The sequence below is a fragment of the Tetrao urogallus genome (assembly GCF_951394365.1).
Source record: "Tetrao urogallus genome assembly, chromosome: 2".
Taxonomy (NCBI): Eukaryota; Metazoa; Chordata; class Aves; order Galliformes; family Phasianidae; genus Tetrao; species Tetrao urogallus.
Genome location: NC_136814.1, coordinates 103,066,096 through 103,093,298, shown reverse-complemented (window position 1 = coordinate 103,093,298; position 27,203 = coordinate 103,066,096). Strand labels below are relative to the sequence as shown.

General features: G+C 43.8%; 1 protein-coding gene across 2 annotated transcripts in view; it reads left to right on the top strand.

Annotated features, from left to right (window-relative positions):
• The window catches only part of ITSN2 (intersectin 2), a gene marked incomplete at both ends in the record, with an annotated part of 56,575 nt that overhangs the window by 23,322 nt on the left and 6,050 nt on the right, over positions 1 to 27,203 (top strand). The window contains 18 exons of one of the 2 annotated variants that reach the window (XM_079532707.1): positions 462 to 724; positions 1,460 to 1,609; positions 1,853 to 1,993; positions 4,302 to 4,389; positions 4,997 to 5,136; positions 5,986 to 6,066; positions 8,203 to 8,339; positions 10,343 to 10,731; positions 11,543 to 11,664; positions 12,543 to 12,718; positions 13,147 to 13,291; positions 13,593 to 13,795; positions 14,396 to 14,460; positions 15,234 to 15,400; positions 15,726 to 15,771; positions 15,962 to 16,083; positions 16,530 to 16,626; positions 17,466 to 17,657. In XM_079532707.1, coding sequence (XP_079388833.1) covers positions 462 to 724; positions 1,460 to 1,609; positions 1,853 to 1,993; positions 4,302 to 4,389; positions 4,997 to 5,136; positions 5,986 to 6,066; positions 8,203 to 8,339; positions 10,343 to 10,731; positions 11,543 to 11,664; positions 12,543 to 12,718; positions 13,147 to 13,291; positions 13,593 to 13,795; positions 14,396 to 14,460; positions 15,234 to 15,400; positions 15,726 to 15,771; positions 15,962 to 16,083; positions 16,530 to 16,626; positions 17,466 to 17,657 — 2,724 coding nt within the window. The remainder of the gene's footprint in view (positions 1 to 461; positions 725 to 1,459; positions 1,610 to 1,852; positions 1,994 to 4,301; positions 4,390 to 4,996; positions 5,137 to 5,985; positions 6,067 to 8,202; positions 8,340 to 10,342; positions 10,732 to 11,542; positions 11,665 to 12,542; positions 12,719 to 13,146; positions 13,292 to 13,592; positions 13,796 to 14,395; positions 14,461 to 15,233; positions 15,401 to 15,725; positions 15,772 to 15,961; positions 16,084 to 16,529; positions 16,627 to 17,465; positions 17,658 to 27,203) is intronic. The other variant, XM_079532708.1, reaches the window with a different exon arrangement.

The window sequence follows — 27,203 nt, the reverse complement described above, 5'->3', positions numbered from 1 at the left end:
ACCTCAGTCACTCCTTTCAGTCTCCTTTTATCCTGCTGTAGTTCAGCTTAATCCTGTTTTGTTTTCTGCTGTTTTTAACTCCAGGAGATCTTACAGGGAACGCCCTTTAAGGCTCACTCTGTGTGTTAACATTTCTTGCTCAGTGGAAAACCTCTGTAACAAAATATTGACTTCTCTCAGCTTGTAAAAGCTGCTCCTTTGTGTTTCCTTTAAAATTAAAACCATTTTCTTGGTCAGTTTTAAATGCAATGTTTTTGCAATTGGAATCGACTTAGGAAAGTTTGAAGGTATTTTTGGGAAGAAAAATAATACTAGAAAAAATGCCAAGTGCTTCCATCGTCGTGGCCTGACCACCTGAACTTGCCAAAAAGAGAATACCTATCTTTAGTGGCATAACTGAGGCACTTGTTGGAGAGCAGTGTTTTGCACAGGACAGAAATAACTACTTCTCCTTGTTTTAGTGACGTTTGAGGACAAAAGAAAAGCAAACTATGAGAGAGGAAACGTGGAGCTGGAAAAACGCCGTCAGGTCCTGTTGGAACAGCAGCAGAGAGAGGCAGAACGTAAGGCTCAGAAAGAAAGAGAAGAACAAGAACGAAGAGAGAGGGAACGTCAGGAGCAGGAACGGAAAAAACAGCTTGAATTGGAAAGGCAGCTGGAAAGACAACGAGAGCTGGAAAGACAAAGGGAAGAAGAAAGGAGGAAAGAAATAGAAAGGCGGGAGGTTGTTTTCTTGACATTGTCTTTGTAATGCTTTAAGGAATGTGTGTGTGCATGTGGTGTTCACTTGATGGAGCGCTCAGGATTTGGGCACTGACCTCGACTCATTCTCATTGAGTGGCCAATGGCAGGCTCTCCTGGAGAGAAAGAATGGCATTTCTGTCTGAAAATGGTGTGTGTTACAAATGAACAAAGTGGTGTTTGAATTGAATCAAAGACTTTCGGATTCTTCAAAGGACAGATGAGACTTGTTGGATAGGTTTCTTAGTTTTAATTAAAAAATATATATATCTGTATTCCAAACAAGAATCTACTGAATTGACAGCTGATAATATTTTGCTGTTTGAACTTCAGGCAGATTTGCTTCTGCTTGGTGTCTCAGTGTGTGCATAAGGCTTTCATGTTTTAGGTAGATCTGTGAAATACTCAAAAGAGGTTAGGAATAATACCTCAGCGTGCTCATCTGTGGTCAGTTTTCTAAGCTAAATAGACTTTTTTCCTCTGAATTATGCATCTTTCATCAAATTGCTTTCCTTTACCAGGGATAGGAGCGTGGCATGAAGAATCCTGGCGGATCACTTCCGCCGTTCTTTGACGCTGATGTTTATAAAGACATTTTGAGGAAAACAGTACATTGTGTTACTGTTACACTGTCTACAAGTTGAGCACATTGTATTAAAGCATGATCTCAGGGTTCTGTACCTGCATGGTGATTTAAAGCAGTGTAACTTCTCTATAGGCAGCAAAGCAAGAACTGGAGCGCCAGCGGCGTTTGGAATGGGAGAGAATTCGTCGCCAAGAACTTCTTAATCAGCGTAACAGAGAACAAGAAGAAATTATCAAGTTGACCTCTAAGAAGAAGAGCCTTAATCTTGAATTAGAAGCTCTGGTAAGGCATACGTTTCACTGCCCAACTTGAAATGAAATGCAATGTTTTGAAATGTGCAAATCTTAGCACATAGACTTAATGGTTTGCTAGGAGTTTTACTCTGCTTTGGATGAGCAATCTAAACCAGGTGTTTTTGAGTTCTGTTAGGGAGTTGACTGTGTTGTAATCAAACACCTTCTCCACGGATGTACGGAGAAAGGTTTTGTTGCTGTATGTAGTGTCATTACTCTGATTTCTTTCTAGACGGACAAACATCAGCAAATCTCAGGCAGATTGCAGGATATTCGAAGCAAGAAGCAGATTCGGAGGACTGAGCTGGAGGCTTTAGATAGAAAATGTGACCAAGGAATTATGGAAGTCAAGCAACTACAACAGCAACTTCAGGTACATCGTTTTCTATTAAGCTTTTAATTCTCCTTTATTTCCTGTTTTGTGTTTGGGTAACTTTATGTGCTCCAGCAAGGAGGAACAGTGTATCAGTTTGAATCTGCAAGGCCATCCACGTTGCAGAGGTTTTTAGGCTCATCTGTGGTGCTAAAGAATTGATTGCATGCTATAACAAGGTGATAGTTGAATGGAGACAGTAGTCAAAACTTTTTTTAACTGGTAATAGTGACTTCTTTTTGTTACTTTCATGGTTCCAGCCTCAGTTTTTGGTGAGGATTTCTGTGTTAGGCTTGAGGCAGTCAATAGAACGGCTTAGATTGGAAGGGACCTTAAAGCCCATCAACTTTCACCCCTCTGCTGTCGGCAGGGTTGCCACCCATCAGCTCAGGCTGCTCAGTGCACCATCCAGCCTGGCCTTGAACGCCTCCAGGGATGGAACAACCACAGATTCTCTGGGCAGCCTGTGCCAATGCCTCACCACTCTCTGACCAAATAATTTCTTTTTAACATTTAACCTAAATCTCACCTTTTTCTTCTAAAATAAAGCCATTTCCCTTCGACCTACTACTATCAAACTGTAAAAAGTTGGTCTCTGTACTCATATCCAGGATTGCCCCAGCTACAGTTCAGCACCTTGCACCTGGCCTTGTTGAACGTCATTAGGTTCTTGTGGCCAGCTTTTTGAGGCTGTTCAGGTCTTTCTGGATGCCATCCCTTCCTTCTGTTGTGTCAGCTGCTCCACTCAGCTTGGTGTCATCTGCACATTTGCTGAGGCTGCACTCTATCTCACTGTCTTTGTTGTTGACAAAGATGTTGAAGAGCACTGGTCCCATGATGGACCCCTGGGGTCACCACTTGTCACTGGCCTCCACCTGGACGAACAACCATTGACAACAACTCTCTGGCCGCAACCTTCCATTCTTTATCCACTAATAATCCATCCAGCTCTCAAATCCATGTTTCTCCAATTAGAGATAAGGATGTGGTGCAGGACCATGTCACAGGCCTTGCATACATCAGCTGTTGCCCTTGCTTTGTCCACCAGTGCCATCACTCCATAACAGAAGGCCACCAGGTGGGTCAGGGACGATGTGACCTTGGTGAAGCCCTGCTGGCTGTTTCAGATCACCTCCTCATCTCTCGTGTGCCTTAACATACCTTGCAGGAGAATCTGCTCCAAGATCTTCCCATGCACAGAAGGGAGTCTCACCAACATGTAGTTGCCTAGGTCTCTTTTCTCTCTTTCTTGAAAATAGGAGAGATGTTTTCTTTTATGAACTCACCAGGGACTTTGCCTGACAGTCACAACTTTCCAGATATGCTGGGGAGCAGCCTGGCACCCACAGCAGCCAGTTCTTCCAGGACCCTGGGATGCATATTGTTCAGCCCCGTAGACTTGTATGCATTCAGCCTCATGAGAAAGTTTTGGACTTGTTCTGCTCTTACAGTGAGGGGAAGGGGATTTTGCTCCCTCGTGCCCTGCCTAGACCTTTTGGCTGTTCATCAGACAGCCAGAAATTCTTACTCCCAAAGTTCAGGGTCCTGTCTCTGCTCTCTGCTAGGCCTGTATTCCTCGAGATCATGAACTCAGCCAGGCCATGTTCACTGCAGCCCAGGCTGCCCCCAGCCTTAACCTCTTTCATGATCTCTGTGCTGGTGAGCATCAGATCCAGCAACTCTTCACCTCTGGTTGATCTGTCCAGTATTGGACCAGGAATTTATCCTCAGCAAACTCCAGGAGTCCCCTGGATTGCTTGCTGTTGCTTTCCCAGCAGACATCTGGGTGGTTGAAGTCTTCATCAAGATGAGAGTCTGCCAGCACAACATTCCCTGCATTTGAAGCAAGAAGGCCTCATGCACAGAATCCCCTTGTTTAGGCAGCCTGTAGTGGACCCTGACCACCAGATGTCCTTCATTGGTCTGGTCCTTAATTTTAACCCACAGGCTCTCAACTTGATGATCAGTTCCTCAGAGGCAGCTCTTTGCAGTCTCTCTTCTTAGAGGGCAACTCCCCCACCCCTGTCCTGTTCCTTCTAAGAAGCTTGCAGCTCTGTTCTCATGATAGTTTCCACTTTTAATAAATCTGTTAACTTCTTTTCCAGCTGTGATAAGATTTAAAGATTAAAAAGTTATTTGGTGTTAATGTTGTTCACACAGGAAGTATAGAAGTAGTTTTTCCTCCTCCCTGTAGTGCTAACTCGCATCCATGTTTCATTAAAGTGCCTTGGGGTTCTGTTTGAAAATTTTTGCATGTGAATATATACACAGTATTAAAAATGTGTTATGTTCTCTTCAATATCTACAGGAGTATCAGAATAAGCTGACTTATTTAGTTCCTGAAAAGCAGTTGTTAAGTGAGAGAATTAAAAACGTTCAACTCGACAGCACTCAAAGTAAGTGCCTGCAGATGAGTCCTGGTTCACGTTGCTGGGTTTTTGTCATTTCATGTCATGCTGATTAAAAAAATAAGCTGTAGGATACAGAGAGGGTCAATCCTGCCTTTGTTTTAGTATCTTTTCAGTGAGAGCCACCTAAGAATTGTTGCATCTGTGTTCCATTGCTTCTACTGTGTTGTGAATAAGAAGCAAACAAGCACATTTTTGTGAGAAACAGAGTTTGCTTAAAGCTTCCTTTCTGCAGACTGTGCCATCCTCAGATACAATGATCCTTGTTACACAGTGTGGTTTTGGTAGCATTAAGTCAGGGGGGTTCAATAAAAGTTTACACTGATCTTTGTATCAAAGCACGCTGCAAATTCCTGCCTTCAGAAGCTTGCTATGAACTGATCCAACATGATACAAAAAACCATTTGTAAAGCATTCCATACTACACGTAATGCCTCTATGTGTCAGGTGGATGTTGGCCCACTTCTTGGTGCTGTATGCAAACAGGAGGGTAAGTCAAAAGATTTTTGTAAGGAAGGAATTTGGGAATGTATGTATGTATGCTGGGGAGAAAATAACTTGATGAGAACAGAAAGTTGTTTATCTTCTAATGCAGATGCAGGAATTGCTTCAGTGCAGAAGAAGTCTCTAGAAAAGGAAGAATTATGCCAAAGACTTAAGGAACAATTAGATGCCCTTGAGAAAGAAACTGCTGCTAAGCTTGCTGAAATGGATGCGTTTAACAGCCAGCTGAAGGTACGTGTGTTCTCTGACTGCGTACAGTGAGTGTATTTCTTCATCCATGTGGAAAGACTGCTGGCGCTTCCAAAAGGTCTTCCCAACTTTCAGTGTCACAAAAGAATGACCAGAAGTCTTGTAGCACAAGAAAAATTCATTTAAAGCTATCCTGATGTACTAAAATATCAACATCTAGCTGATCATTGCTTTGCATGAATCGACTGTTGCTCACTCTCAACCTTTGCTTTGGAATTGAGGTTTCTGAGGCTCTGGAAGGTTCTTTTTTTATGGGGTTATACAGTGTTCTTATGGGCTACAATCTTTGAATCGTGGAGTTTTAATTCCTGTTGAAAGGAGTCCAGGGTTTCACAGCACACTGCACAGGACCCAGTAGCAGACTTAGGTGTTGTTCTGTAAGTCAGCATAGGCTGCTGCTTTGAGGATAAGGTGGTAAATGTTGACTGCTGGCCCTAAAACTACTTTTGTTTCAGCAGCAACTCTTGATGTACCTAAAAATGCACCCAGTGCTCAGGCATGAATCCACTTAACTTTATTTCCTGGCTTACTCTCAGTGGCAGTGATGTGAACTGTATTCCTACGCAGTGCATTTATCCTGGGCCAACTCGAGGGCTCTGCACTCGCCATCAAAAAGGACAGGGATTGAATTTGTAAGCATTGCTAAGAGTTGCTTTTCTTGGAAGAAGGACAGGCTGCATGAAACATCAGTGACGTGCATTTTGAGTTCCTTGTATGCTTGCATGGCTTGCTGTGTTCAGTGGCTGCATCCACTGTTTAGTCTTCCCTAAAAAATGTTTTCCAAAATACAGTGCAAAGATTAATTAGCTTTTTATCTGCCTTATCTTACAGTGTGACAGTATGGATGATTCTGTTCTTCAGTGCCTTTTGTCTCTGCTAAGCTGTCTCAACAACCTCTTCCTCTTACTTAAGGTTATTTTCTAATCTTTGGCTCTTTTGCTTTTTAATTATTTCGCATTTTTTTCTCTGCTTACCCTTTCTGTTTGGATATGTAACTTATGTTAAAGAAATTTTCCTAAAAGAAAACCAGTAGTTTTGTTCTTTCTGCTAGCTTTTAAATCCTCATAAAGATGTACAATTTTGTTTACCTGCTTAGAAAGCCAAACTGCAAAGTGATGATAGCTATTTTATGTCTTAATGGACTGTGTTTAAGTTGTTTTACTCAACTGTTTCTTTTTAGTTAAGGTAATATCAACAAAAAGAGCACTGTCTAAGATGGAAGCAGTGTCTTCTCCTTGCTTTCCATCTGTTGCTCTCTCTGCGTCTCACCATGTCTAGTTCATGCACCTGAAGCTGGGAATCACAAAATCATAGAATGGTTGGGTTGGAAGGAACCTCAAAGATCATGAAGCTCCAACCCCCTGCCACAGGCAGGGCCACCAACCTCCACATTTCATAGCAGCCCAGGCTGCCCAGGGCCCCATCCAACCTGGCCTTGAACACCTCCAGGGATGGACGGGGCATCCACAGCCTCTGTGGGCAGCTGTTCCAGCACCTCACCACTCTCTCTGTAAAGAACTTCCCCCTGACATCCAACCTAAAGCTTCCCTCCCTCAACTTCAAACCATTTCCCCTTGTCCTGCTGTTATCAACCCTTTCAAAGAGTCGATTCCCCTCCTGTTTGTAGGCACCCTTTAGGTACTGAAGCCTTCTTTTCTCCAGGCTGAACAAACCCAGCTCCCTCAGCCTGTCTTTGTAGGGGAGGTGCTCTGGCCCTCAAGTCATGTATGTGGAGTCAGGTGTGTGAATCCTGAGTTTGGGACTGAAGTGGTGTCAGTGCCCAGGTGATGACATGCCACAGCGACAGCCATGCTTTTAAACCTCCAGATTAACCCTGCACTAAAACTTGCTTCCTGTTTTTCCTCAAGCTGCTTTTGTCTGCTGGTGTCAGAAATCTGGCTTGGGTTTTTTCCTTCTTAAAGCAAAGATATGAGAGTTTGTTTCCATAGCAATCCTCAGTTTCTGTGTAGCATGAGAAAATATTTTCAACTGAATACATTTGGGAAAAAAACAGTAGCAAGTAGATGTGTTTGAGACTTTCACTGGCACAGAAATCTTGTTTGTAGGAATTGCACAGTGTTTCTCAGGCACTGTGTTTGTGGTTGGCAGTGCTTACTGTGGTGGGAACAGATCACTGATAACTGCTTTATTTGCATTTCACATCAGATACAGCAAGGCAGAGTGCACCTGTAGCTCAGTGTGTGTCAGTAGGATTCCTCATGGTAGTGTGACGTCTAGCTTTGTACTGTGACAAAATAAGTTCTTGAGGTACTCAAATTATTGCTGGTTTTCTTTCCTGTAAATGCAATTATCCCAGAGATTCACGCTCTGTGTCCTGTGAAAATGTCCATTATCAGAGGGAGGTGAAATAGGAACTGAAGAATGTGCCCCAAAAAGTAGAAGTTCATAGAGGAAGAAGGCAGTGTGAGTGTTAGGCTGTAGCTGCCTGCAGTGGTAAGCCTACTGAGGATGTTCTTAAGCTTTTTGATTGAGTTATGGAACTGATCCCTCCTATTCTGCTCAAATAATTTCAGTCTTCCATTTGCATGCAGCAATTTGTCGTTGTGTTTTACAATTGGGAGCGAAGAGAAAGAACAGAAATGTTGCAAAGGGGGGGGGTGCTGGGGGTGTATTCTCAGCTTTATGGCATTGTGTTGGCTTTCAGTTGAAGCCTGCCTCTCCAACAGTGTGTTTTGTGGTTGTTCAGAGCGTGCTTCGCTGTCGTCTTTGTCCTTACACAGTGTTGTATGGAAACGTGACGCTTCTCCCTGTTTCCTGTCACATTTGCTGTTTCCAGCAGGTGTTTGTCTGAAGGGCGCTTTGAAAGCCCGAGTTCTATGAATGGACTTGCAAACCTGCCAGCTGTTTTCATACTTCAGTTTGTCTGACTCTGCAGTGACCTTCAAGGACTGTTAAGAACTCAGTGTTACGTTGTTCATTTGTATGGATAAAATAATAGTTTGGTTCACAAAGTGTTACAGTGCTCGGGTGCTTCCTAAAAGATCGGTTTCATTTCTTATGATGTACTTTATTGTGTTTCCTTATTAGGACCTGAGAGAAAGCTACAGCACACAGCAATTAGCCTTGGAGCAGCTCCATAAGATCAAACAGAGCAAAATAAGAGAGGTAGAGAAAAGAAGAGCCGAACTTGCGCAGAAAAAGCGGCTGGAAGATGAAGCTGCAAGGTACCATGTCTTAAAGTGTGTCAGCATAGCAGTTTTTAGAGCAAAGGAGTGCCAGGGTGTCTTTCAGATACTGATTTTAATACACAGGAAGTATAATTGGCAAAAATACATCCTGCTTAGTTGTCTTGAGAAAAGCAGTTTAAATGGAGTACCACCAATACAAGGCGTTCTGCATTTCCTTTTTCTGATCTATTTTTATCTTTTCGTGGAATTTAGAAACTCAGGTGTGAAGGGCAAATAAACCAAGCAACACTTTTTCTATTAACATTTTAGCTTCTTTTGTCATAGAATCATAGAATGGCCTGGGTTGCAAAGGCCCACAATGCTCATCCAGTTCCAACCCCCTGCTGTGTGCAGGTCACCAACCAGCAGACCAGGCTGCCCAGAGCCACATCCAGCCTGGCCTTGAATGCCTGCAGGGATGGGGCATCCACAGCCTCCTTGGGCAACCTGTTCCAGTGCCTCACCACCCTCTGGGGGAAAAACTTCCTCCTAAGATACAACCTAAACCTTCCGTCTCAGTTTAAAATCATTCCCCCTTGTCCTGTCACTGTTCATCCTTGTAAACAGCCATTCCCCCTCCTGTTTCTACGCTCCCTTCAAGTACAGGAAGGCCACAATGAGGTGTCCCTGTAGCTTTCTCTTCTCCAAGCTAAACAAGCCCAGTTTCCTCACCCTTTCCTCACAGGAGAGCTGCTCCAGCCTTCTGATCATCTCAGTGCCCTCCTCTGGACCTGCTCCAAGAGCTCCATGTCCTTCATGTCCTGCAGGCCCCAGGCCTGGTTGTAGTACTGCAGATAGATAATTCTCACACATCTGCAATTCCTCATGTTTTCTCCTTGTTTTGTTACCTTTGGAAAGTTCTTAAATATTTCCTTAAAGGCACTTCTTCTTGAGTAGTTGCTAGTTCTTTGTTGTGTATATTCATTCTATTGTGAGATGGTACTTACACAGTAGGGAGGACATTGACTTCTTAATTCATGAAATCATTCAGGTTGGAAAAGACCTCAGATCCCCAACCCCAACCCCAACCCACCCCTCCATGCCCACTGCCCACGTCCCTCCGTGCCACATCCCCACATCTCTGGAACGCCTCCAGGGACGATGACCCCACCACCTCCCTATGTGGCTGTGCCACTGCCTGTGTTAATCGTGGGAGCTCAATAACTTACATTTTTAACTGTAAGTTTGATTTCTGTTTTAGGAGGAGGACCAGAACGTTAGGATAGGTCTTTGAGCAAATCATTGCAGCAGCCCTGGTTCATGTACGAAGTGCTGGTTTTGTGCTGCTCAGCTGGTACTGAGAAATCAAGCTTTTCAGTTGCTGCCTCTTGCTTTTTCATGGTCTTGTTCCCAATAAGTGTAGTTTCTTTTGTGTTGCTGACTAAGAAACAGTAGTTTTTGGGCTTTTAAACTTGCTGTCCTAAGATGCCACTGTTTTTCTCCTCTCCTGACTCTCTGCTACCCATTTTATCCTTAGAAGCTGAAGAGCGTGGCAGCGGTGGTGCAATAAACACTGAGTAGGTGCTGAAAACAGAGAGCTAAAGCAACAAAGATAGCATGCAAAGACTATTCCTATGTTTATAACAGAACGTAATTTTACTACTCATCTATTTGGAAATCTTACTTTTCAGTCATGGGGCTTGGAAGCTTGTTGCCATGGTGGGCAGCTTCAAGCCACCCTTATTAAATGAATGCACTTCTGTCTTGCTTGTGTGCAGGCGAGCAGAAGTGTATGAGGAGGCAGGTATCTGTGTGGCAGTCTCCCTGTACTAAGAATTCAAATCCATTTATTACTTACACATGGGATATCCTGGCACTCTTGTGTAGATAAAGCAGTCTCCTGTGGAAGAGCTGATTGTCCAGTGAGAAAAGTGACTGATATCATAGATTCAGATTTGTTTGCAAGTCCACTTACAAGTGAAGTTGATTATTCTGTGAATAGAATCTCTTTCAATTCTAGATGAATGTTCTCCTACTTCTTTCTCATTTCCTTTTTTAAGGAAAGCAAAAAGGGAGAAGGAGAACCGGTGGCAGGAAAATATCCGAAGGGAAGAGGAGGAGAAGAAGAAGCGATTAGAGGAAGAGAGAATGCAGGAAAAGGTTCAGGAAAAGCTTCATGAAGAGGAGGAGAAAAATAAGCAAGCTGGGATCTTGAGAGAAACAGAGCAACGGCAGAGACAACTGGAGGAAGAGAAAAGAAGGCAAGAACAAATTGCAAAAGAAGCTGAGGAGAGGCGTAAGCAGAATGAAGAAATAAAAAAGCTAAAAGAAGCCACCACTTCTCACGAGGCAGAGAAATGTGCTGCTAAATTAAACATAAGTGAGAAGTTTGGAGATCTGTTGAAACCGACAGAGGGTAAAAGTCTTAAGCCACCCTGGACCAATGAAGGTAATCTTAGATTGTTGCCTTGGTGGTTCTTGTTTTCCTAAGTAATTTTTCATTCGTTAGGTGCATTACTGTGACACCGTGGCACTTACTGCCTCGTGTTATAAACAAAACACAACGTTCCATGTCTTTAGTTAGCTGTAAATCGTCCTATTGATCCAGTTTGTCTTTATCAGTTTCTCAGTGGTAATGAGAAGACAGTTGGACTGGGTGATCGTTTCCAACCTTGTGATTCTGTGATTTGCTCCGTTTTTGCCACCAATGGCCCCAATGGCAAATCTTCCAGTGATTGTGGCTAACAAAGTGTAGGTGTTGTTGGAAGCAGAAGTACTGTAGCCTTTTTGTGAGGCCTGATCTCTCTGTCATTAAAGCAGAAGGCTAACATGGAGCTTTGTCAGGTGATGAGTGGATGCACAGGTAACCCTCAGTGATTTGTTAACACTGAAATCCGCTGCTTTTTGCACCACTCAGTGCCTCTGATTAACAAAAAAAGAACTGAAGTCAACCTGACTTTCTCTGTAGGTATTCAGAAATCCTTGTTTAACAGTATTTTCCCAGAAGGTGACTTTACTGCAACTCAGCTTTCTTTAGTTCTTGCCAGTTCTCATTAGCCAGTTTAATTAACTGAGTTAAGTGAGAACCAACTGGGGTGCTGAAAGATAGAATCATAGAATGGCCTGGGTTGAAAAGGACTGCAATGATCATCTAGTTTCAACCTCCCTGCTGTGTGCAGGGTCACCAACCAGCAGACCAGGCTGCCCAGAGCCACATCCAGCCTGGCCTTGAATGATGATGAGTTTTCTTATCATTTCAGGCAACGCCATCAGTGCTTCAGAATCCAGGAATTCCGTTGCCTTTGTGAATTACAGAGCTTTGTATCCGTTTGAGGCGAGGAATCATGATGAGATGAGCTTTAATACTGGAGATATAATTCAGGTGAGATTTGCCATTTGTACTTAACACTTCACAAAACAGTTCTGACCCTCAGAGGAAACAAAAGTGGTTTGTGTTGTTTCGGCTTCCTTTTCAGACACAATTAGCTGTTGAACTGCAGGTGTCTTATTTTAGAAATACACCAGCAGCCACCACCTCCTCTTCTGCCGCCAACCTCAACTAAGCTGACTGGCTGCTGGGATTTGGTTAGCTGCTAATTTTAGCCTGTTTTTTCTTCCTCTGCCTTTGATGATAGGCAGCATGATGGAGACCTCCATATTGACACGGGTGTGTAGCACAAATGCTCCACGCTTAATCATTACAGTAAATAAGAAAATTTTTGGATGCCTTGTGAATAAAGTTATTGGAGGCTCAGCACATTTTTGTCTTTTATTAAAAATTAAGATTACTGAGAAATATTTGGGCTTCCTCACTTAAGAGCAGCACAGCTCTTAAAACTGCACCAGTTTTCATGTGCTGCTTGGCTGGCCAGCCACTGATTCTTGGCCATGCCGTCGAAATTGCAACACAACACATCATAATGTTGGCAAGCCAGAATTGCTCCTGGTGTCGTCTGTGAATCCTCAGTGTTGTGTGGCTTTGGGCCCCATTTGAAGGCAACACCTGAGGCTGTCCCTGCTTGCCTCCACGAGTCACTGAGTTGGTCTGTTACCTGGGGAGCTGCTGGAGACACAGCACAGCTGCATCACCACCGATGTGTAATCAGCTCAATTCTGGGAGGAGACAGAATTGCAAATGCTGCCCCTGTGAGCGCTGCTCGTGCTGTTTGGTCTTCCAGTGGGCGCTGACATATGATAGATATCCTGTTGTTTCACACTGCAAGTTATGTTTTCTTTGTATTTTTATCCTCCTGTCCGTAGGTTGATGAAAAAAATGTTGGAGAGCCTGGCTGGCTTTATGGGAGCTTCCAAGGACGTATTGGTTGGTTTCCGTGCAATTATGTGGAAAGAATACCAGAAGGAGAAAAAGCTTTGTCTCCAAAGAAGGCCTTACTTCCTCCTACAGTATCTTTATCTACTACCTCAGCTACTTCAGAGTGAGTTTTGTTATATTTGTGTGCAGATTGCTTGTTCAGAGTTAAGGCAATGTGCTGTGTGGTGTCAGTCAGTGATATTTTAAAAGAAGAGAACTTACTGAAGAACCTATTGGAAAGTCACAGCTTGCATATTTTAAGTATTTGATAGGCTTTTTTTTCATTGTGTAGAATATGGAATGGCCTGGGTTGAAAAGGAGCACAATGCTCATCTGGTTCCAACCCCTGCCACATGCAGGGTTGCCAACCAGCAGACCAGGCTGCCCAGAGCCACATCCAGCCTGGCCTTGAATGCCTGCAGGGATGGGGCATCCACAACTGTAGTATTATTTGTTTGTATCTATATTTAAAAAAAAAAGAAGTGATTCTACGTGAAGTGCTTTAAAAATAAAAAGTGCTGTGTGTTTATTACGTCTGTCTTCAATCTGCAGACCACTTTCACCAAGCAGATCTGTAGAAGAGTCAGATTACCAGAACGTACATTTCTCCAGCCTGAACGTTAATGCAGCGTGGCAACAGAAGTCAGCTTTTACCCGCACTGTGTCCCCTGGATCTGTGTCACCCATTCATGGACAGGTACGTTGTGTGTTGTGACAGAATTCCACCCATCCATGGAGTGGGGACCAAGAGGACACGTGCAGTGCGTTTCTGAATTAGGATAGTTTCACCTGTAGTTAAACACACAAGATGTTTGTGAGATAGGAAACAGTGGAGATGGTTTCTTAGTCACCTCTGTAAATCATTGACCAGACAAGAAAAAAAAAATAACAGTTAGGAATGAACTTGCTTGGACTGCAGTAACTGATGCATCAATGCACGTTTAACACCCACACCAGTGAGGGTGAATGCGAACACATCTCTGCTTCTGTCTTACCAGGGGCAGCCCGTCGAGAACTTGAAAGCACAAGCACTTTGCTCTTGGACTGCAAAAAAAGATAACCACTTGAACTTCTCCAAAAATGATATCATTTCTGTCCTGGAGCAGCAGGAAAACTGGTGGTTTGGAGAGGTGCATGGAGGAAGGGGTTGGTTTCCCAAGTCTTATGTCAAGCTCTTACCTGGAAGTGAGAAGAAAGAGGAGTGAGTGTAACTTTGACTAGTATTTTATTTGGCAGTTTGCAGAGAGGTGTTCCAGGGTGCAAAATGATTGCAGTGCAGATTCTGGATGCTCTTTGATTACACTGATTTACACTTTTATTACTTCATTCTTGGAAGCCAATTAATGTTGGGCTCACTGCTGTGTAAATAAACAGCCTTACAAGGTGAGTGCTGTGAAAAGTCAACGGTGGCTGATGATTCATCAGGGTATTTACTGAAGTCTGGTTAATGCTGGGGTGGCTGCACCATTGTGTGTGAGTTGTTCTCATCGTGTTATGATCAAAGTTCTTAGAAATACTACAGAATGAGAGAATTTGGGCAAAAATCTTTATGGATGTGAACAATTGGTAAATAATACTTTCTAGTTTTATAGTATGACATTGATCTTTGGAGTGTGGTGTGCTCTTGCTTGCTGCTCAGGTCTTAAAACCAGTGATATCTGTCACCTTTTTAAAAGTGGAGGGAACTTTTGTAATGAAAAATAGCAACTTGGAGACACTCAAGCGAGCTTAGGCTCATCCTAATAAAGAGATGTGTTGGTCAGCAGTTTGATTATTCAAACGTCCTTTTTAATTTCTGCAGACCAGAAGCTGTTTATGCAGCAGTAAAGAAGAAGTCCAGTGCACAGCTCTACCCAGCGGGAGAAGGTAAGAGTGAATAACAGTGTGTGATGGAGCTGAAATATGTGAGATGTGTCTGAGCAATTCCTGTAGTGCTTGTCCAGAAAATGCAGTGCAAATGCTGAGCTATTGTTAGGAGAATCCAAAAATGAGAACTTCAGTAATATTTGTAATTAATTCAGGTTGAGCATAGCCATCTTGGTTTTGTTTGGTTGGGTTTGATTTTGTTTGATTGCTTGTGTTGTTTGTTTGGGTTTTTTTGCTTCCTACAATTGGGTGTAAGTTCCCCAGGCTTCTGCTTATCTGCAGTCTGTTCCAAGTGTGGTAACTCACTGCCAAATTCTTATCTGTAAAACGTTGTGTATCCTGAAGTCAGAGGTGTGAGCACAAGGCAAGCTGTGATAGCAGTCTGTAAGGTAGGGTTGCTTCACAGGCTTGCCAGGACATTCAGGGGAGGTTTAGGTTGGATCTTAGGAGGAAGTTTTTCCCCCAGAGGGTGGTGAGGCACTGGAACAGGTTGCCCAAGGAGGCTGTGGATGCCCCATCCCTGCAGGCATTCAAGGCCAGGCTGGATGTGGCTCTGGGCAGCCTGGGCTGCTGGTTGGTGACCTGCACACAGCAGGGGTTGGAACTGGATGAGCATTGTGGGCCTTTTCAACCCAGGCCAGTCTATGATTCTGTGATGTGATCCACACTATGGACACCACGAGGGGTGCTGACATCCAAGATGTTTGTATCTGATGGACTTTTATCCTCGTATCTGAAGCTGTTCTCTCCACCTCTGTGTGCTGTTTGTGCAGAGTACGTTGCACTGTATTCCTATTCAAGCTCTGAGCCTGGAGACTTGACTTTCACTGAAGGTGAAGAAATCCTGGTGACCCAGAAAGAAGGGGAATGGTGGACAGGGAGCATTGATGACAGAACTGGGATCTTCCCCTCCAATTATGTCAGACCAAAGGATCAAGAAGTGAGTTCTTACTTCAAGTCTTGCGTAACTCATGATGCTTTTTTGTGTTTTAGTGTGTTTCTGTTCTTGATACCTGTTACTGATACGCTGATGTTAAGCAGAGATTAAATTGCTTGACAGGAAAGAGGATCCTAGGGGACTCGAGTCCCAGATTGCTCTAACCACAGTGTCCCATTGCTGCTCTCACAGCAGGATCTTGGCGTTTTGTTAAATTAGGGCTCAGAGTTGAAACCTCCATCTACGTGCCACATGCTTAAAAACAGGGTAAATAAACTCCACTGGATTTATTAAACATGAAAAGAATATTGTTGTGTCTTTGTTACAGGGTTCTAGTAATGCTGGCAAAACTGGAACAATAAATAAGAAACCTGGTGAGTGCGTTACAACTTTTCACCATTTTGGACTGTGTTTTAAGTGATTAATAAGGCATGTATGTTCATAGCAGTGTTCTAAGGTCTGCCAGTGTGCTTACTTACAAGAGAAATACCAGCTTCTTTCTTTGGAAGTAGCCCTTATCGTAGTGAAAGTATAACAAAGACAATTCATATGCTTTCTTTTCAGAAATTGCTCAGGTGACTACTGCTTATGCTGCATCAGGAAGTGAACAGCTTAGTCTTGCTCCTGGGCAGCTCATACTTATCCTGAAGAAAAATGCTAGCGGATGGTGGCAAGGAGAGCTGCAGGTGAGTGATTGGAGGAACAGTCATTGTGGCTTGATGAGCAGCAGTGAGGGGTTGTTTGGTTCAACTTGAGATGAGCCACTGAGTAGAGCGCTCTGAAAGCTGGTTGGAAAGTGGCAGTACCTCATTTGAGACTCTTTAATTGATGTGTAAGTGGAATTTTCTTAGAGCAGATATATAGCCCTACTGTGAAATGGTGCACTGAAATAATTAGCTGCACTTAAAACCTTTGAATGTACAGATTTGTGAGAGCATATTAAGATGCAGCTTTATTTGAGTTTGGTTGTTTCATCCTTTAGCCAGATCTTAGCTTCTGAGATGCTTAGTGCTTAATTGCTGTTGAAAGACCAACTTTGTTTTCCATAGGCAGAGCTGTGTGATGCATCTGTTGTGTTTTTCCAATCCTTATGCTGTTTTGTTTCTTGACTGTGTAATAACCATTTCTACAGGCAAGAGGGAAAAAGAGACAGAAAGGATGGTTCCCTGCCAGCCATGTGAAGTTACTGGGTCCGAGCAGTGAGCGAAACACATCAGCTGCCCCCTCAGGTGAAAAAAAGGGTTTTATTTGTATTTCATTTCACTTCTGTTATTGAACTGCTTGTATTGTTCACATACTAATTTGAATTAACACTGTATTTAATGACTTTATCTTGCTGTGCTTTGCTGTAGAAGGTGAAGTCCTAGTCGGAATCTGAGTCTTTTGGCATATGTGTCCTTCAGATTTAATCTCTGTCCACGAAAGGGAAAATCTCCCATGTGTTTACAGCGATCCTGCATGGGGTCCCTGCCCCAGCCTATACTATTTGTAAGGCTCTTTAATTTTTCTGCCTGCATTGCAGAACCAAACTCAGTTCATTTGTAAACTCCTTCTTGCCAAACTAGCAAAAACCCTACAGAAAACAAGCAGTCATTGGCAAGCACCTTCGAATTCCATGCAGTGCTCTTTCTAAGAAGGAAACTGAGCTGCACATCCCACAGTGTATTTTTCATTTCGATACCTGAGTACAAATGAGATGATTTCACAGTAGAGTAGCTTTTTTGGTTGTGTGGAGCTCCCAACAGCCATGCTTTGGTTGTACCTGGTTGTCTGGACAAGTCTTCCCTTTGCTGGAACTTGCAGCACATGATGAGCAGTGCACGCTTCCTTTGCTGCATTTTTCTTACAAGTAGAATCTGCAAGGTGACCAAACTTGCTTTCTGTGCTGAGCCAAGGGAAGGCAGAAGTAAACTTGATTCCTTAGCAAGCTGTGATCACGTCTGGTGTTCTTCTTCAGTAGCAGTTCATGTGAAATTGTTGTTTCTTTCCTGTGTCTGTGCAAAATACTGAAAAACTGCCTTACTGTTTTGTGTCACAGCATCCTGCTAACTTTGCTTTTTCTTCATAGTGTGTCAAGTAATAGCAATGTATGATTACATGGCAAACAATGAAGATGAGCTCAGCTTCTCCAAAGGGCAGCTTATTAACGTGCTGAGCAAAGATGATGCTGACTGGTGGCAAGGAGAACTCAATGGTGTGACAGGTCTCTTCCCTTCCAACTACGTGAAGATGACCACAGATTCTGATCCAAGTCAGCAGTGTAAGCAACAATTTTATTAAAAACCATTTTGTTTCTTTCTTTCAGAAGTGCATTACTGTTCTTTTGCTTTGAACTTGGAATTTTGAGTTCCAAGCGTCAACTGAAGTTATTGGGATTTTAAATACTCCTTTCTTTAAATACTTTTCTTTGGAACTCTGTACTTGAAATACTTCTCTGTTCAACCTGCAAATAACCATCAGATCACCAACAGCCAAAGTGCAGTAGTGAGAGTGTGAAGGTGAGCTAGGGCAATACATCTGGGGGGTGTCCACCTAAAAGAGAGGCTGACATACAGATATCTGGTGTTTGATAGCTGGTGCTGACTGGAAGCCAGTACAAGAGCATTATGCTTCATTGCAGGGCTTCCACAAGTTTCATAAACCACGAAGAAAGTGTCTGCTGTAGTCTTCTTTAACTTAAATTTAACATTTGTCAATTCAGTAAAAGTAATCACAAAGGATTTAAGAAAAAAGAAAATTCTAGCATTAACAAGTGAAGTAGTCTGTGGTAGATGTGTCAGTCCTGGCTCACAACTGCTCCTGTCCAGCTCTGATAAATGAGGTGTATGTATCAAAGCAACGTTAAGCTGAAAATCAGCAGCAGCAGCCTGAGACCTGAATGCCAGGATATTTGCCTGTCTGAAGGTCAGGTGTTTTCCTGGTTGTTCTGTTGGGTTTTTTTGCACATAAATATAGGAAATGTTTCTGGTCCCCCTCCTCTCCCCCCCCTCTTGGCTTTTTTAGTTATTGTTTCTTTTGTCAGCTTTCCTCAGAGAAAATTACCACTGCTCTTACTCCTCCTTCAGCTTTTCATTCTTGGGCACTTGATTTAAATCAACCTTTCATCAGCCCATGGCATTTGTGGCTTTGGGAGCCCGTTAGGGTTTGGGTAGTTGATGGGAAAGTTGTCCCTTTCACTTAGCAAGTCACATCCCTTCACTTGCTGTTTTTTCGCCAGGCATCACTTGTATTTTTTGCAGTACAAAGGCATACATCTGGAATTGTGGTTGATGTATATCCTGAAAAGCCTGCAGCTCTGTGGGAGCAGCTTGCACTTGAGATTTGATGAACTTAGTTTGGTTGTTAGAATTCCCAAATGTGGTGACAGAGGTCCAGCTTGGGTTGGAAAGCTTGGCTTGTCCACTCAGAAGCTTCGTATCTGGCCAAAGTGCCCCATTTGTAGTTAAATCACATCTGTGCTAACGTTGCAGGTAACACATTTTTATTTTATGCACTGACTGTGACTTTGGTGTCAAAAAACTGCTGTGTTTAGATTGAAACTACTTTTGATTGAGCTTATCTAAAAGATTGATATTTCCTTTGGAAATATTCTGTTTGCATACAGTTTGGACAAAATAGCATAGAGTACAGGTCATGAAATTGAGGTTCTGGCTGAGGTTTTCCCCCAGAGGGTGGTGAGGCACTGGAACAGGTTGCCCATGGAGGCTGTGGATGCCCCATCCCTGCAGGCATTCAAGGCCAGGCTGGATGTGGCTCTGGGCAGCCTGGTCTGCTGGTTGGTGACCTGCACACAGCATGGAGTTGGAACTGGATGAGCATTGTGCTCCTTTTCAGCCCAGGCCATTCTATGATTAAACACTCCTGAATTTTTCAAAAATGAGAAAGAGCTTATCATTATCACACTGGTGACTTGTGTAGCTGGATGTGATGAGTGCAGGATGGTTACATATAACATAACTTTTCAACAAAAGCAATCCTGAGATCAAACTGCAATTGGAAACATTTGATAGGTACCGTTTGATGTGATAATCTTTCTCATTGTTTGCTGGTAGATGATTAAGCTGTCTTGATTCAGCCTTTGGATTGTGGCTGTGTGAAGAGAGTTGTCCTTTGAGATGGCACTGACAGCGCCAGGCAGCAGCAGTCAGCAGAGAGCAGGTGTCATCCCTACTTGGGCAGAGTGAATATTGCAGTGCTTCTGTTTGCAGACACGAGTTTCTCCCACTGTCTCTCCTGGCCAGTTGAATGTATTTGAATGGGAACAAATTGGGTTTACTCACAGAGGTTTGAGGCTTGTGATAATTCTGCTTTCCCCTCAAATTTAAGCTCTGTTATATGGAACACCTTTGTACCCAGTCTTTCCTGGGGCTTACTGTTTATCCTGTGGTGCAGACCTCCCTAACAAGGTTCCCTTGGTTCACCTCTTGAGCTGTGTCAGCAGCTCTCTGCGCAGAAGAAGCTGTGCTGACAAGGATGACTTCTTGTTGGCATGTATTCTGCCATAGGGCTCTGCAAGGAAAAGAACAATTCAGGGTGCCATAGCTCTGCCAGCAGCTCTTACTGCAACCCAGACCTTGGTCATTGCAGAACAGGAAATACTGAGTCATGCTCTTAGTGATCTTGGTATTTGTGAGAGTTGTTCATGTTTAGATAATGTTTGATTAGCCCTTGTTCTGGTGTCTGTCCCAAATCATCCACATAAAGAAGATGTGCAGGAGGCTTTAAAGCATAAGGAGCTGTATATTTACCTAAAGGGATGTGTGTTACCTTCTGTTCTCTGAGTGCTCCCCCATCCATCCAAGGTGAGATCTTGTGGCACGGCTGGTATCTCCATGGTGCAGGCCTGCCATGTGTTCTTCCTGCTCTTGGCATGCATAGGGCAGCAGTGTGAATTTCCTGGATGTTTTTAGGACCACTACTGGATCAACCCAGTTTCCCCCCTTCCCCAGAACCCTACTTCTACACGTGACATATTGGAGAGATGAGCTGAGTCCTGTCCTTTCAATAGGAGCTGCCTTTCCAGAAGTTTCTCTGTGCGTGAAAGTTCATAATTCCTGTGCACCATCATCTGATTAGTGAAGCTGACCCATTCTCAAGGATGTTCATAGAGCTAAGTTCTACACTGACGTGCTTGGGGTGGGTGCGTTTCAGTGCCCGTGTATGGACAGCACGCATCAAAACACTCAGTTACTGCCAAGGAACTTCTCTTTTTGGTTAGGCAGTAAGAGCTCACGGAATCAGTGGCTTAGAACCATGGAATGCCACAGATGTGAGTACACTTTCTAATGTGTGAAGATTCCAAGACATTCTGAGGTTTTGTTGGACTGAATATTTTCCCCCTTTACCTGGAAGCAAATGTGAAATCAGTCCCCATTGGCACGTTGTCACTCTGTGTGTCTAAAAAGTCGTGGTGAATTTCAGTCAGGTCTTCTCAAGCTTCCATATCTGGGCTGTGGGTGAAGGAGGGCCCATAAATCCAGGGCATACATCTGCCTTTACCCTGACATAGCAGTGCCTGCTCTAGATCTCACAGCCTTGGGTTTCTGATGGGAATATTGAATGATGTGGATAAATACCAAAGACATGATTTTGTCATTTCAGCCTTGGAACAGAGTAGAGCGGGTTGATTTGTGTGTGCCAGTATGAATCCATTGCAGTGAAGTTTTTCATTACAAGTCTACACTCTGCTTACTTAATGTCTCATCACAAGGGTTTTTTTGGGAGGAATCCTGGCTTTGTTGAAGTTTCAGGGTATTTTGCCTTTTACAAGGAGCCTGGGGCTTGACTTGGTGCGTTAAAGTCTGTGTAACAGAAGGCTTCCTTGGGAAGAAACTTTCTCCAGTTGAGTCACTGCAGCGTGTCTCTGAGTCAGTGATGACTGCCACAGCTGCTCAGTGCTGCGTGTGGTCATAACTTGCAGCTTTAGAGAGTAGAAGTGCATGATGTCTGTTTGCAGAAAGCTGTGTTGTCGTTCCTTTCCAACCTTTTTGGTGTTGTTCTGTCTGTCCGTAGAACTCATATGTTTCACTCTTCGAATTTATGTTCATTTTATCCTTCTTTTTTTTTTTGTTTTTGTTTTTTTTAGGACCCAATGTTGTCTTCCAGTGTGAAAGCACCCCAGAGACCCACTATCCGAGTTTGACTGTAGCGTGGAGGCAGGGTGGCCAGCCCTGCTCACGTATCTCTGAAACAATCCTTTTGCTCCGCTTGAATGCTAGATCCAGTCAAGAAATTAGGTTATCCTGGGTTTTCTTATCTACAGTTACCGTTGATTTGTAAAAGAAAGGATAGTGGGTCTTTGTGTGGCTTTCACTGCTGCTCATTCTCGTTTCCTTCAGCATTTTTCTTTGGCGTTGATAATCCTCGATCATTAGCATGCATATCCAGTTATCGTTTGCATGGTGGGATTGCAGGCACACAAAGACCCACTATTTGCACAGTTTATCTGCGCTGTTTTGAATGGGGAGCTGTGTTCTTTTGATGTTGTAATGTACATACTTTGCAGAATTAAAATGTTTGCTGATTGCTGTTTTAATTTACTTGATTTAATCTCCTACGTATTGAGCTTTTGAAATTGACAGCCTGTAGGGCTCACCCAGAAAACAAACCCTCCTGTTTCAGCTGCTGGTGGTCACTGTGATTACAAATATGCCGCACAATCTGAGGCTGAGGTCTGTTGGGTCTGGGGCAGTCGTGCCTCCAAATAACCTTTTTATTGAGGAAAAAGATAGTAAGCATCGAATGGAAGATCTGTATTTGTCTTCTTCTTTCACAGTAGCTCTATGGCAGGAATTCAGGTTGTTTTGGCTCAGTGTGCCCTATCCATAACCAACGTCCTTGAAGTGTTTTATTCTGACAGCTCACTTTCAGTTTTGGCTAACAGTAAATTGTAGCGGTCAGTAAGTGCTTAAACAGCCTCTGTGCTACCAGCCCCCTCCTGCCTGATGCATAGGCAGCCCTGGCAAAGAGGTGCTGGTAGAAAACACTAAAAGACACCTGGAGCTGAAGGCAGAGAATCTGGGTTTAAGGCAGAGGGCACAGTTACACTGCACTACCGCTGTCAATGTGAGGGAAAGAGCAGAATAGAAGGCTGTAACCTTGATGCCCATCTGGATGAAAGGAGTCAGCAGCAGCAGGCTGCTTGTCTGAGGACTAGTTCACACTACATCACTAGTGTGATCCCGTAGGAGCAGGAGAGATGTAGGTAATTTAATTAATCTATTTAATTTAGTTGGTTTCTGAACTCGGTAACAAAACAGCAAAGGTCACTTATGCAATCAGAGATGTTTACAAGCCACCCTGTGTTTACTACACGTCTGTGAATGTTGTGAAGGTACGATCAGGAAAGGTTGGTCAAACTGCAGAGATGTAACAGCCTTTCTGCAGCACCTCTATAGAAAGAGTGTTATGTAATGCATTCAGTATGCTTTATCCAATAGTATGGATGTGCCCTTTAGGTCAGAGGTATTTCTTTTGTGCAATATTGACCACAGCAATGTGCCTACAGAAAACTGCAAATGGATTTTTACTCTGGATGTATTTTGTCTCAACCAGTATTTTGCTATGGAACGAGATCATGTTGCTGTAGGCAGATGACGTGCTCAGTAATTTCTCCAGTGTTCTGCCTGACTTGATTTCCTTTTGAAGCTATGTTTTTCAGTATTTCTGCTAGAAGATGCTGAGTGGTATCAAGCAGTCCCTCCCTGTGGTCTAAAAATCAGGTGATCTTACAAATTGCCCCATGTCCACAAGGCAGTGCTCGCCTGTGGGATCGGAGCTCAGCTGACTTCCCGATGTTCAGTGATTTCCTTAAGGGCCAAACTGCTGCTAATTCGGGGGGGGGGGGAAGGAAAATAACCTTACATCCCATCTGGAATGATGCAGGAAAAGTAGCATTATAGCATTGGGCAAAAGCAGCTGGCCTTGCACCCATCCTTGGGTGGTGCAGTTGGGGTGTATGAGGACCATCTCACACAAACAGCCCCACGTTTGGGTGTGTAGGTGATAATAACCATTGTAACAGCTGCCCCTCTGCTTAAACTGATGAGTATTGTAATGAAGCACTGGGGGCTTTCACAGCTTCTCCTGATGTTTCAGTATAACCTGAGTACAGATCTTCTAACTAATAATATTGATAACGGTATGATTTGCAATGCTGATTGGAAAAACCTCAGCCCCTGTCCTTGTGCACATCAGGCACAGTCACCTGAGAGCTCTCTCTGTTCTCCTGTCACGTGCTGGCACAGAAAGAGCTGTACACATATATGAGGTTATCAGTAAGAAAGGCTGTGCCAAGGGTGTATTAAGGGGCAGATTTTAAAACAAGGTGTAGCTGTAGAAGCTGTATTAATCTGGGAGAAGAACGTTGGTCTTGGAGCAGGTGAGGACAGGGTGAAAACAAGGGATACCTGCTGAACTGCCGATCCCCTCTCTGGCCCTGAGAGCCCAAATGCTTCTCAGAGCAACGAGGCATTAACAGTTAAATCTGAAGCCATCCAAGAGAGCAGAAGGTGGCATTGCCTGTAGCGCAGTACTTGCTTAGTACTGTTTTCTATGAAAATGGGGGCTGCTGTGTAACTGGGTGTCCTACAGCCAATATTTATTCCATCCCAACTCTTTGTCAGATTGTATCCCTTTGTGATGTTTCTGAGTGGGGCTCATCACCTGTGCATAGATCTGCTCGTAGGAACGCTGGCAAACTGTGCCCTGCAGTGACGTTGGGAGCTGCTGTGGGGCAATGCTGCTTCCATGTAATGAACCAATAAACTGCTGCTGAACGGTGTGTGCTGCCTTAAAATATCTTCTGTTGTTCTCTTTGAGCTGGAGTATTAACGTATGAGGATGACTGTTTGGACATGCAAATGCAGGCTGTGCTTAGCATGAGGCAATTGTTCATCTTTGGGTTGAAACGCAGTTGTAAGATAACTATGCAAATGTACTTTATTAAAGGGACACATAAAAGGACCCAGCTTGTCTGTTGTGGTTTTTTGTTCACCTGGGGACATGTGTTATGCTGCCTGGGTATGGGATGCAGTGACTGAGTCTTGCTTTTCACCTCTTGCAAGCTGACTCACAAATTGTGATGCTGTTGTGGTGGAAACGCAGACTGCACTCAGCATTTAGGGGAGCCTGGGCAAAATTCTGATGGTGTTTCCCAGAGCCTGATGAAAACTGACCTTTTCATGGGCTGCAGGAGGCACAGAGGTGTCTGACCCCACAGGCATGGCAGGAGGACACTGCTGTGGTGTGCCAGCAGGGGTGGGTGCTGTTCAACACCATCCGTCTGCGCTCAGCATGGAATGGAGGGACTGCTTAATGCTGGTCCGTGGCACTTGTGACAAGGTGTGTTTTTCTGTGGTAGCCCAGGAGAAGAAGATAATATAGACACACACAAAAAGGACAAACCAACCAACAGAGCACACTACTCAGCACATCCCAAACCCAAACAAACCTACAGCCCTTAACAGACCAAACTTCTTACATGTGCAGTTTGTGCATAGACCACCGCTGCCACTAGGTGGTCTTCAGTGTTGGGCTTGCTTAGATCTGGCTTGATCCTTCGGGGAAAGTGTTGGAGCACTCCGTGAGGCTTGAGGTGTCTTTCCAGAGTTGTCACTTTCTAAATGGGTGTTTATGTTGTTGGCTGTATGGGGAAGTCCATGGGAATTAGGCAAAGCATGTGGTGCCTGAGCAGATTTCCCTCAAAAAGTGTCCTCGTTCCCCTAGAACTTATCTCAAGTCCTGAATATGTCAGTAGTGCACTGCTGTGTGGTTAGGGCCTGTGACTCAAAGGTGCCAGGCTCACAGCAGCTCTGTAGATGTTGTGCTCAGGAGGGAGCAAGGCAAACCTTGTTCCTCGGACAGAGTGGCGTTGCTTTGCTGTTGCAAGCCAGAAACCAAAGCAACAGCTCTCTGCTGCCAGGCAAGGGCTCCTGGCTGTTGAACTAGCAGGAAAGTCCCGGTTCATTTCCTGGCAGGGTTGTGAGCTGGAGGTAAGCTGAGTGCCAGAGCTGGCGCAGGGAGAGGGGCAGCAGGAATGTGGGAGGAGAATGGGCGGAGATGCAGGTTCACCATTCTGTGCCAGGGAGCCAGCAGGTTACTGTGGCTGCTGTAGAAAACACTGGCAAGTATGTTAAGGTGATCTGTTCTCCCTTTGCTTTTCTTCCCTTCAGATACCAGAGCCTACGCAGGCCTTCTAAAGTCAGACAAATGGATTCCACAGTTTTCATGGTGGTATCATCAGACCCATCCCAACTCAGAGCTTTTTGAGCAGTGATGATTAAAATGTAAACTAGTACTCATCCACTGATCCCAAAAGCCATGACAGTCCAAGTGCAGGGTTACTGCACAGCCATCTGAGTCAGCTGCTGTTTTGTGTCTGGCAATAAGCTTTATAAATCACACCTATCCTTGGTGTGTATGAAATGCGTGTTTGCCTCCCAGAGTTTGTTTCAACTTGACATATATGGAACAAGACAGACACAAATGCAAGAGTACGTGTGTTTCTAACAGTTATAATGCAAGCAGACAGTGACAGGAGCTTCAGTACTTTGCTGTCCCTTGTTGGAGGGCTGCACGTTGCAATAGAAAAAAGAAGCGCTTTGTCAAAGCTGAGATCTGAGGTCTAAGTGTGGGCAAAGTACAGTTACTGTACTTTGTACTGTACTGTACTGTACCAGAATCGAGTGTGTCAGGAACCAGCTGGGTTTAAATCCAGCTATGTACATGAATGTCACTAGAACAGAAGCAGCACACACTGACCAAAGTCAATCTTGATGGATTATGCAATACAGACTTCATAGGAATCACACCAGGCTAAAATTTCACTCCTTTTTTTCTTCTAATTTTATCCTCATTATAACTTTGGAAGCAACTAAGGCTCGAAGCAGCATTCTTTGCAGCTGGAAGAGCTGCAAACCCAGAGCTCTATAGAAGCAATATTTATTCTTGTTAGAAAGCTTAAAGTTCAAGATCCTTCTGGATGCACGCAGCAGAACTGAAAAGCCCTCATTTTACGTCTGGCTGTTGTCATTTCTGGTGTAGATTTTATCAAAATTGGATGCAGCTGCATCAAGTGATCGATGTATACTCTTAAATAAACTGTAATTGTTTCTTCTTTCTTCCTTGCTCCCTTGCAGTGCTCTGCTAGCACGTGATGGCCAACAGGTGGATCAGAGTTGCACTTTATGTACCCTCCTTGACCCATCTAAACATATTTACTGCTTGTTTTTGCCACTTTTTGTTTGGTTACTAAACCTCAAACACTGCTGGTCATGTTTACTAACACAGATAATGAGGAGAAAAAGTGTGAAACTGTAGAGTCTGCATGTTCCCATAGAGAACTGGATTTGTGTCATTGAATGTTCTCTGTGTCCTCGTGCATGGTTTGGATTATTTGTACTCAGTGCATCAGAATAATTCAATGTATCTCTGGCTCATTTGGTTTCTAAACTAGAAAACAACCTACTTAAAACTATGCATCACAACTTTGCAAATATATCCTGGTGGTTTGTATAATAAATTAGTAGCCGAGGCAGATTACTTGAGAAGCTGGGTCAAGATTAAAGGTGCCGTGCTGTAAATCAGCACCAGACACGTTCTAGATGACTTCGTCTCACAGCAGACATTGTGTAAGGTAAGAGGAAATCATGGCTTTGAAAACAGCGTTGCGGAAAAGAAGAGACATAGGAAGTTACAGGAAGTCAGGAATCCTTATTCTGCATCACAGCGTGGGAAGAAGGGATGCTCAAAGGAGTGAAAAGGTGGCAGACTCAAAACTGCTATAAAGAGAGCAGGGTACAAACCA